Raw genomic sequence first — 11601 nt, 5'->3', positions numbered from 1 at the left:
TCACCTGAGGTCGGGAGTTCGAGACCAGCCTGACCAACATGGAGAAACCCCGTCTCTACTAAAAATACAAAATTTGAGCAAGGTGCAGTGGCTCACACCTGTAATCCCAGGACTTTGGGAGGCTGAGGCGGGTGGATCACCTGAGACCAGGAGTTCGAGACCAGCCTGGCCAACGTGGTGAAACCCCGTCTCTACTAAAAATACAAAATTTGAGCAAGGTGCAGTGGCCCACACCTGTAATCCCAGGACTTTGGGAGGCTGAGGCAGGAGAATCGCTTGAACCCAGGAGGCAGAGGTTGTGGAGGTTGCAGTGACTCGAGATGGAGCCATTGCACTCCAGCCTGGGCAACAAGAGCGAAACTGACTCAAAAAAAAAAAAAAAAAAAAAAAGACCCTCATTTGGTTCCCCCCTCCCTCTGCCTCCAAGCCCAGGGCTTCCCTGTGAGCCTCCTCCATCTGTCAGAGGCATTTAAACCAGAGCAACTCCATCTTGAATAGGGTCTGGGTAAAATGAGACTGAAACCTACTCGACTGCATTCTCAGAAGGTGAAGACATTCTAAGTCACAGGATGAGATAGGAGGTCAGCACAAGATACAGATCATAAAGACCTTGCTGATGAAACAGATGGCAGTAAAGAAGCTGGCTAATTCCCACCAAAACCAAGATGGCGACGAGAGTGACCTCTGGTCGTCCTCACTGCTACACTCCCACCAGCTCCAGGACAGTTTGCAAATGCCATGGCAACATCAGGAAGTTACCCTATATGGTCTGAAAAATGGAGGCATGAATAATCCACCCCTTGTTTAAAATATCATCAAGAAATAACCGTAAAAATGGGTAAACAGCAGCCCTCGGGGCTGCTCTGTCTGTGGAGCAGCCATTCTTTTTTTCCTCTACTTCCTTTCTTTTTTTGTTTTTTTGAGACGTAGCTTCGCTCTTGTTGCCCAAGGTTGGAGTGCATGGCATGATCTCGGCTCACTGCAACCTCTGCCTCCCGAGTTCAAGCAATTCTCCTGCCTCAGCCTCCCCAGTAGCTGGGATTACAGGTGCCTGACACCACACGTGGCTAATTTTTGTATTTTTAGTAGAGACATGGTTTCTCCATGTTGGCCAGGCTGGTCTCGAACTCCTGACCTCTGGTGATCTGCCCACCTTGGCCTCCCAAAGTGTTGGGATTAAAGGTGTGAGCCACCATGCCCGGCCTACTTTCTTAATAAACTTGCTTTCACTTTACTCTATAAACTTGTCCTGAATTCTTTCTTGCATGAGATTCAAGAACCCTCTCCTGGGGTCTAGATCAGGACACCTTTCCGGTAACACGTCATAGTACGGCCTCTTCCCCTTGGGATCTGTGAGTAACAAACATCTTTTCAACAGTAATCATCTGATCTCTTGGCCTTACCATACCTAAATCATAATAAAACATATATTAAAACAATCCCACATATTTCTTGAGCACCTGCAATGTGCCAGGCACAGTGCTGGGCCCTGGGGATAAGGAGACAGACCCAGTTCTGCCCTCTGGGAGCTCACAGTCTTGCAGGGAAGAGTGGCATCAAAGATTTATGCAAATAAAATTAATCAGTATTGAGAGGTTTACCAAGCTGGAAAAATACAGGGGAGCTATGAGAGGATAAAATAGGGGCACCTAGACGAGCCTGACCAACATGGTAAAACCCTGTCTCTACTAGAAATACAAAATTAGCTGGGCATGGTGGTGCATGCCTGTAATCCCAGCTACTCTGGAGGCTGAAGCAGAATTGCTTGAACCTGGGAGGCAGAGGTTGCTGTGAGCTAAGATCACGCCATTGAACTCTAGCTTGGGCAACAAGAACAAAACTCTGTCTCAAAAAAAAAAAAAAAAAAAAAAAAAAAAAATGGGGCACCTAATCCAGTCTGAGGTGTCCAGGAAGGTTTCCTGGAGGGAGGGGGTAGAAAGCCTGAAGGGCGACTGAAAGTCAGACGGAACAGCAGGTGCAGAGTCGTGTGCTCTGTGCCCACCTAGGCACATATGCCCACCCCTTCCCCACCCTCCCAACTTCCTGCCCCGTAAGCCAGGGGTCCCACAGGCACCAGAGGGCACATGCAGCTGGGATTTTTTTTTTTTTTTTTTTTTCCTTTTGAGACAGAGTCTCACTCTGTCGCCCAGGCTGGAGTACAGTAGTGTGATCTTGGCTCACTGGAACCTCTGCCTCCCAGGTTCAAGCTATTCTCCCACCTCAGCCTCCTGAGTAGCTGGGATTATAGGTGTGCAACACCACGCCCCACTATTTTTTGTATTTTTAGTAAAGATGTGGTTTCACCATGTTGGCCAGGCTGGTCTTGAACTCCTGACCTCAGGTGATCTGCCTGTCTTAGCCTCCCAAAATGCTGGGATTACAGGCATGAGTCACTACACCCAGCCCCAGCTGGGATTTTCAAAAGACTGGAAGGAGGGGACATACTGAGGGAGGTGTGGGGGTACCTCCAGGCAGGAGGACCCAAGAGAGAGAGCTGTGATATGGATGTAACCTCAAGGGCTGGGAGCGCAGCAGGCGGGGAGCAAGGAAGAAGTAACCCAACCTCTTTCTCCTTCCATCCCCTGATGTCCTGGCCCCCGAGAGATGACCCCAGCTGGAAATCAAAGTGCAAAGGAACTTGGGTAATGCAGTCCACAGAGTCAGCCCTCCCACCCCAAGCGCACAGAGCAGGCTGGGGAAGTGCAGAGAAAGAATCTTGGAGACACGTGGAGAATCACCAGCCCCACGCTTCATGGGAATCACATATTATTATTATTATTATTATTATTATTAAGATGGAGTCTTGCCTTATCGCCCAGGCTGGAGTGCAGTGGCGATTCTCCTGCCTCAGCCTCCGAAGTAACTGGGATTACAGGTGCGCACAACCACGCCTGGCTGATTTTTGTATTTTTAGTTGAGACAGGGTTTCACCATGTTGGCCAGGCTGGTCTCAAACTCCTAGCCTCAAGTGATCCACCTGCCTCAGCTTCCGAAAGTGCTGGGATTACAGGCGTGAGCCACCGTTCCCGGCTGGAATCACATGTTATATGTTGGTCACTCAGAGACTCAGAGCCTGCCTTCAGAATCCCTGTTTCTCACCAAGGACTGCTGGGAGGAGGCCCCAGGGTGCTGTCTCCCTGGATTCACCAAGACCCCATTCATCTTTGTGCCCTGCCAGCCCTCCATGTGGTGGAGCATGTGGGCTCTGGAGCTAGGCTGCCTGGGTTCAAATTCTGGTTCTATCACTCTGTGGTTGTGTGACCTTGGGTGAGTTTCTTCACCTCTCTGAGCCTTGGTTTCCTTCTCTGGCAAATGGCAGTTGTAATGAGACTTAACCCCATGGAGAGGTTGTGAGTAGTTCCTGAGACCATGATAGGTATTAGCACAGAGCCCGGGGATGGTAAATGCTCAAGAAATTAGAAAAGGCAGTGTGGGCCGGGTGTGGTGGCTCACGCCTGTAATCCCAGCACTTTGGGAGGCCAAGGCGGGCGAATCACGAGGTCAGGAGAGCGAGACCATTCTGGCTAACAAGGTGAAACCCCGTCTCTAGTGAAAAAAATATATATATATATGAAAACTTAGACGGGCATGGTGGCGGGCGCCTGTAGTCCCAGCTACTTGGGAGGCTGAGGCAGGAGAATCACATGAACCTGGGAAGTGGAGGTTGCAGTGAGCCGAGATCATGCCATGGCACTAGAGCCTGGGCCACAGAACGAATCTCCCTCTGAAAGGAAAGGAAAGGAAGGGAATGGAAGGGAAGGGAAGGGAAGGGGAGGGGAGGGGAGGGGAGGGGAGAGGAGAGGAAGGGAAGGTAAAGGAAAGGAAAGAGGAAAGGAAAGAGGAAAGGAAAGGAAAGGAAGAGAAAAGCCAGTGTGGTCTAGCTGTTTGTAGACTCAAGCCTGGTTCACATCGTGGCTCTGTTTAAATTGTGTAGCTCTGTGCCTCATTTTCCAAATCTGGAGAATGAGATGGTATCAGTCTCATGGTGTTGAGTCTTGTGATTATTAAATTAATTGTTTGTGTAAAATGCTTAGAATAGTGCCTGGTACATATGAAGTATTCAATAAGCATGAAGATTATTCTCTGCTCTAAGCCCCCACTTAAAACCAGAGCGTTCACTGCAGTTTCAAACGGGCCCTCAGAGTGCCACCCACCTCTGGCTCATTTCCCAAGGAATCCTGAGGAATCTCTGCCCAGCCATTACCAGAGACACCATGCTCTATGACTCCGATATCAGCTGGGGCCTCCCAGCCCGAGAGAGACTGATCAGTGTTAGGAGCACAGAATGTGGTCAGCGGCCTATTTTCAATTCCTGTTGTGCTTTGCTCTGTAGCCTTAGACAAGTTACTTAGCCTCTCTGAGCTTTACTTTCTTCATCCATAGAATGAAATGATGATCTTAATAAGAGTACAGGTTGATCATCTAATCTCTTATCTGTTGTTGTTGTTGTTGTTGTTGTTGTTTTGAGATGTGGAGGGGTCTCACTCTGTCATCCAGGCTGGAGTGCAGTGGTGCAATCACAGTTGACTGCAGCCTTGACCTCCTGGCCTCAAGTGATCCTTCCACCTCAACCTCCAGTGTAGCTGGAACTACAGGTGCATGCCACCATGCATAATTTTTTTTGTTTTGTTTTGTTTTAGTTTTTGTAGAGATGGGGGTCTTGCTGTGTTGCCCAGGCTGGTTTTGAACTCCTAGCCTCAAGCAATTCTCCCACCGTGGCCTCCCAAAGTACTGGGATTACAGGTGTGAACCACTGCACCCAGCCCACTACAGAAGTATTGATGGGATTATAAGGGCTTCCGGCATCCCCCTGGGGAGTAAATTCTACAATATAAGGTATAGTCACTGTATCATTTTTCTAAAATCCAAAACTCTGAATTCGGAACCACATATACCCCTGAAACCACATCTGGCTGAGGGTTTTTATAAGAGATTGTGGACCTATAGGGCCATACCTCACAGGGTTGGCAGGGTATGATGGGCTAATGATATGAAGGAATGTGGCATAGTGCCTGGAACACAAGATAGCTGTTACTGTTTTCATTTCAGTTAAATTGTTCCATCTTTCACACCAACCACTGGAAAATGGCCTGATATCCTGAGAAGCTAGTAGGATAAAAGATAACTGTGTTTTGGCCGGATGCAGCAGCTCACGCCTGTAATCCCAGCACTTTGGGAAGCCAAGGTGGGCGGATCACGAAGTCAGGAGATTGAGACCATCCTGGCTAACATGGTGAAACCCTGTCTCTACTAAAAAAATACCAAAAAAAAAAAAAATTAGCCGGGCGTGGTGGCGGGCGCCTGTAGTCCCAGCTACTCGGGAGGCTGAGGTAGGAGAATGGCGTGAATATGGGAAGGCTGAGCTTGCAGTGAGCTGAGATCGTGCCACTGCACTCCAGCTTGGGCGACAGGGAAAGACTCCATCTCAAAAAAAAAAAAAAGAAAGCTGTGTCTTGTGCCTGTGTGGCCATTAATATCAATAACAGCCCTTCTCAAAATAATGCAGGGCCAGGCAAGGTGGCTCACTCCTGTAATCCCAGCATACTGGGAGGCCGAGGCAGGTGGATCACTTGAGGTCAGTAGTTCGAGATCAGTCTGGCCAACATGGTGAAACCCCGTCTCTACTAAAAACAAAAAAATCAGCCGGGCATGGTAGTGGGCACCTGTAGTCCCAGCTATTCAGGAGGCTGAGGCAGGATAACTACTTGAACCAGGGAAGTGGAGGTTGCCGTGAGCCAAGATCACACCACTGCACTCCAGCACAGGCAACAGAGAGAGACTCTGTCTCAAAAATAAATAAATACATAAAAATAAAAATAAATGCAGTCCTGGAAGACTTCAGGCCATGGAAGCGGTTTTCAGTACTTGTTTTAGCAGCCACATCATTTTTCCAACTTAAATCTTACATGGATTTCCCCCCCATATGTCAAGGGGCAGACTGTGATTTCATTAGCATACATTTATTTTATGAGTTCATATTTGTACAAAAGAGCATCTCAATCACAAAGAACAATGAAGAGTTTTAGCTGAACCCCCTTTTGAAATCAGGGGTTTACAGAAGCCAGATGCAGCCCTCCAACAGCCGGCACATGCAATTTACCTGTGAATTTTTGCTTGGGATTTGTCCTACCAGTGATGTATTGACTCAGCTAAGTAGCTTCAAATGGTGACAGTTTTACATGACAACTTGCATTGGAGTCCCAGGATACACTTTGACTGGTCCAGAAAACCTTGAAGGAGAAGTGGTAGGATTTTGATTTCATGGGCCACATTGAACAACCACACACATTGTGTATTACAAATATAAATGTTATACCCCTGAAATCCACAACAAGCACAAAATACAGTCTTCATGCTGCAATATGGTAAGAAATGTCACACCATCCCTTATTATACAACGAATATGTCTTGATGGGAGAGCAGCATTCAGCAAACATGCTGGAGGCTTTTGTAGCATTTATTCAAGCTGGGACTCTGGGATGCAACAACAAACACAGTAGTACAATATTCTGCAAGTGGGTATACCCAGGCCGGGCATTTACAAGGAATAGAAAGATCAGGCCAGGTACGGTGGCTCATGCCTGTAATCGCAGCACTTTGAGAGGCCAAGGTGGGCAAATCATGAGGTCAGGAAATCAAGACCATCCTGGCTAACATGGTGAAACCCCGTCTCTACTAAAAATACAAAATTAGCCGAGCATAGTGGCGGGCGCCTGTAGTCCCAGCTACTCAGGAGGCTGAGGCAGGAGAATCACTTGAACCAGGGAGGCGGAGGTTGCAGTGAGCCGAGATTGTGACACTGCACTTCAACCTAGGCAACCAAGCAAGACTCTGTTTCCAAAAAACAAAACAAAACAAAACAAAACAAAAAGTCAACAGAGAGCTACACTTCTTGACCATGGATATGCAAGAAGTTCACATATGTGTGTGGAGATGGCAGGAAAAGGTGTATCCCAACCACTGCACAAGAGAAAAGGATGGTGATCTGAGGCTAGACAGCCAGCTTGGGAAAGGGGCAAAAATCAGTCTTCGAGGTTTTAGGTTATGTCAATCAAGTGAATTCTAAAATTTCCTTCTGTTTCTTGGCACTTGCTGGGAATGCAAGAATCTAATAGGAGTTTCTGCTTGCTTGGGAGGGGGTCTCTTACCTGCACCCTGGGCGCCACGGTAGGGGTATAGAGACAGAACATCCATTTTCGACTTTGATAAGGGGCGAAATAGGGGTGGCTTCCCAGAAATAAGAAAGGGGGTTGAGGCCAGGCACAGTGGTTTATGCCTGTAATCTCAGCACTTTCGGAGGCCGAGGCAGGCAAATCACTTGAGGTCGGGAGTTCGAGACCAGCCTGACTAACATGGTGAAACCCCATCTCTAAAAACATATACAAAAATTAGCCGAGTATGGTGGCAGGCACCTGTAATTCCAGCTACTCGGGAGGCTGACGAAGGAGAATCGCTTAAGGCTGGGAGGCGGAGGTTGCAGTGAGCCGAGATTACACCAGTGCACTCCAGCCTGGGTGACAGAGTGAGACTGTCTCAAGAAAAAGAGAAAAAGGAAATGAAGAAAGAATGTTAAATGCTGGAAGTCGCAGACATAACTAACGTCCACAACAATAAGACATTAGGAGTCTTGGTCTGGCACGGTGGCTCATGCCTGTAATCCCAGCACTTTGGGAGGCCGAGGTGGGCAGATCATAAGGTCAGGAGATTGAGACCATTCTGGCAAACATGGTGAAACCCCGTCTCCACTAAAAATACAAAATTAGCTGGATGTGGTGGTATGTGCCTGTAATCCCAGCTACTAGGGAGACTGAGGCAGGAGAATCGCTTGAACCAGGGAGTCAGAGGTTGCAGTGAGCTGAGATCGCACCTCTGCACTCCAGCCTGGTGACAGAGCAAGACTGTCTCAAAAAAAAAAAAAAAAGACATTGGGAGTCTCCGGCATTACAATTTGGTAGGTTGAGTCTTTGTGTGTAAGTTACATTTTTGAAAAGAGATTCTGTTCAAACCTTTGCAGATCCTTGGACTAACAGAAGTTTGCAAATTGACAGGTCCCTTGTCTCTGAGCAAAAGATCTGCCTACTCACATGTATTTGGATTTTACCTGAATTTTAAAATTCTTCTTCACCTCAGTGTTAACGTCGTTCATTGGTAACTCTTGAAAATGGCTTCTTAATTATTTACCTCCTTTTGGACCATTGCCCAGAAGCCTTACCTCTTCTGTAGAGAGTGGAGTTCACTCCTCCCCACCAAGCCAGGGCTTCTGGAATTTAAGTTGGGGAGACTCACACCCTCACCCCAGGCGCCAGTCGGGGCAGAAGGGTCCCGCTTCTGACCACTTCTGTAAGAGAGACTCAGCGTGTAGAGAAAGGCGACAGCTTTTCAACAGCCGCTTACAGATCAGTGAGTTCCTCAGAGGTGGGGAGCAGGCAATCACTCTCAGCCATGGTTTCTGCTTGACAGGGTGGCCCACTCCGGACAAATTTGTGCCAGAGGTACAATCAAGGTACATGCTTTTGAAACACAGAAAACGGCTCTAGATTTTGCTATAACAGGATTTCCAGGAGGGCGCAAAGCTAGAGGAGTCTGTGCCGCCCGCCTTCCCCCAGCAAGAGAGGCTGTCCCCAGAATCAGGCCGTGGGTGACAGCCGAAGGAGGATGGCGGTCTTCTCCCGAGTAGGGATCTCCCTGACACGTTCCTCTTGGATCTGCGTGGGTTTTCTTCAACTGCAGTAAGAAATCTGCAAAACCTTGGAATCCGGGACCGTTTCTCCCTCCTCCATTTTCTGCAAAGGGCGCAGGCGCCTGGGGGCAGCCTGTGGTCTCCATAGCAACGATCGGACGCGCTGCTAGGCTCTGGCTCCGACTGCGCCTGCGCGGCTGGTCCCGCGGGGTCTCCTGGGTGGCTGAAGATGTTTGTGGGTCTTTGAGACCCTTCCTCACTTAGAAATTACTCTCATCTACTCAAATGATACCCATACACATACTCAGGTGTTACCCGCACACTCTCAAATATTACCCACAACTACTTTCAATTATACGCGGATGCTACCCACATGCTCTAGTGCTATCCACACTCACTAATGTGTGTTCAAGTAACCCAAATGTTACCCGCACCTATTCAAATAGCTACTATGAGAGTCACGAGCAAGGTTTTGGTCTGTTTATTCTCCTTCTGTATTCCCAGTGCCTGGCACACTGTAGGTCCTCAGGAAATTTTGTTGGTTGCATGGATACACGGATGAATGAGCAATCCACACTTAACCAGATTTTATGATCATTCAGCTGTTATCCACATGTACTCAAATGCTACCTACGCTCACTCCGATGTCTCCAAGTAATTCAAATATTGCCCACTTACTCTGAGTGCCATGAAGGAGAATTGAGTTTACTCCCTTCCGTATCCTCAACTCCTAGAACAGTACCTGGGACCTAGTATCATGCAATAAATATCTGTAGGATGAATAAATGAGCCACGGGTACCCAGACGTTAGCCACACCCACTCAGATGTAACCCACAAGTTAGTTAACTCAGATAAAAATTGCCACCTCTTTCGCACTAGTCAGATGTTACCTGTGCTATCCAAATGATACCCATTCTTACTCAAAAGTTACCTACTCGCTAGAGTCATTCTCACCCTCCCTTGCATTACCCACACTCACTCGCACTCCTTAAACCTACTCAGGTGGTACCTACCCTCCCACAGTCATCACCCCCTCAGATACCCCCCACGCCCACCCGATGCCACCACCTCACAGCTTCTTGTCTGAGGCGTGATGTCGCCGGCGGTTTTTCTTGTTCTTCCTTTTGCCCCTCTTGCCTTCTCCAGCTTTGCTCTCCTTCTCAGAGGAGTTCAGAGGTGGCACCGCGTCCATCCGGACGGTGGCCCCAGCCTCCGGCTTCTCCCCCAGCCCAGGCACACAGCACTTTCTTGCAGGCAGCTCTCTGGGGCCCGTTGCTGGGGGACACAGTTCCTGCCTCAGGACCCGGGCCATATCCTCCACCGTCCTGCCCTCGCTCTGCAGAAACAGGTTCAGCTTGGTCAGGAATTCGATGTCCTGCTTCCGGGGCATGTAGACCACTCTCCAGACACCGCCCTTGCCCTTGATCTCCCTGGGGACCACGGCGTAATTGATGTCCTCCGTCAGCTGAATGATGGCGGCCTTGGATTTATCCTCTTCCAGATAGGCCTTCCCAGCCACTTCGAACTTGCCTAGAGGTTTGAGGGGCAGCCGAATAATCTCTTCGAATTCCTCGTGGTTGCAGTCCTCTGGGATCCCCAGGATCATCAAGGACTTGTAACTGTCCACTTCCAGGGCCTTGCAACCGTGCTCCAACAGTGCAATATCCTTCACACCGAACAGCATCTTGCCCAACTCTTTGAGGCAGCAGTATGCCCGCTGATGGACACCTGAGCTGCCTTGGGAATCCACGAAATTATCCAGGATGCCGCGATTCCTTCCCAAAGGGTACGAGAGAGTGAGGCCTCAGGGGCCGGAAGTCGCTCCCCAGGACCGCTTCGTCCAGCTCAGTGAAGGATGCCCCCAGCCCCTGCCTGCAGGGCTGTGCAACGTCGGGGCTTCTGTGGCTCCCTCTGAGTGGGCTCCAAGATTCCCAGGGACTTACGCCTGCTGGAGAAGCAGAAGGCGGTGTTTGCCTCCTGACTCGTGGCTCCCGGGTCCTGGGCAAGGCTGCACCAAGGAGGGTCTCAAGATGATGCTTCCCCTTTCTTGGCGTGGCCTCCGAAGGTCTCGCAGGCCCCAACAGTCTCTCCGGATCTGGGACTGCTGATCTCCCTGGGCAACTGCCAACGGAGTGTCGTGGGGGAGAGGGGGGCACTGCAGGCAGGGAGGCTCGTCCCTCACCGCTGGCCCAGAGGTTGCCCTCAGTGCCCTGTGGCCGGACTAGGACGAGGATGTGGCCGCTGCACTTGCTCCCGCAGTGACGTCACCGCCTCCTTCCGCTCTGCGGCCTGGCGGTCTCCATGGCAACCGCTGGAGCATCGCCTCTGCCATTGGCCGACTGGCTGCATTGAAATCAAGAGTATGAGGGGGTCATTTGGAGGTGAGGGGTCGGCCACCAGGCATCAGAAGCGCTCGCGATTCCCCTTTGAATAATAGCTGATTCCAGGGGCGGGGGGACAGCGAATGTACAAAAGGCACCCGGGCATATTTTGAGGTCAGAAAGTAAGGAAGTGCTTAAAAAAAAAAAGATGACAACACCTGAAAAGAAACAGGAACCAGCCTGCAAGGCTCCCACTGGCCAACCCTGGGACAATTTGAGCATCAACGTTAAAAATGAAAGTAACAGATTATAACCCCTTGAATAAAATTAGAATCTATGAGTTGATGTAGATGTAAGTACATGAATGAAAAGTTTGGTGAAGAATGTAAACTATCACATTGTCTCAAAGTACCTGCTCACATAATACTTATCAAAGGGAACAAATGTATCTTTACAGTGGAATGTTCTTGCTTGTAGGACATACACACACTATAATATTCAGAGCGATATGACAATTTACACTCAAAATGCTTCAGGGGAGAAAATATTCTTTTATTTTTTTGAGATGAAGTCTCCCTCTGTTGCCCAGGCTGGAGTGC

The 11601-nt window shown here is 49.2% G+C and overlaps 1 protein-coding gene across 2 annotated transcripts; it reads right to left on the bottom strand.

Annotated features, from left to right (window-relative positions):
• Window positions 1-5953: 5953 nt before the first annotated feature.
• PNMA8C (PNMA family member 8C) lies at window positions 5954-10930 on the bottom strand. 2 transcript variants are annotated; one of them, XR_001886055.1, is made up of 2 exons: window positions 8213-9698; window positions 5954-6230 (listed from the first exon to the last, which is right to left on the bottom strand). XR_001886055.1 is itself a non-coding variant. In XM_017874321.1 (2 exons), the coding sequence occupies exon 1, from the start codon at window positions 10363-10365 to the stop codon at window positions 9751-9753; it is 615 nt and encodes a 204-aa protein (XP_017729810.1). In that variant the 5' UTR covers window positions 10366-10930; the 3' UTR covers window positions 5954-6230; window position 9750. The 2 variants fall into 2 exon arrangements, 1 of the variants encoding a protein (XP_017729810.1); XM_017874321.1 differs by lacking the exon at window positions 8213-9698 and adding an exon at window positions 9750-10930.
• Window positions 10931-11601: the final 671 nt, after the last annotated feature.

This window comes from Rhinopithecus bieti, unplaced genomic scaffold, assembly GCF_001698545.2.
Source record: "Rhinopithecus bieti isolate Rb0 unplaced genomic scaffold, ASM169854v2 scaffold_7888, whole genome shotgun sequence".
Taxonomy (NCBI): Eukaryota; Metazoa; Chordata; class Mammalia; order Primates; family Cercopithecidae; genus Rhinopithecus; species Rhinopithecus bieti.
Note: the sequence above shows the minus strand (reverse complement) of the source record. Positions and strands in the feature narration are given on the sequence as shown.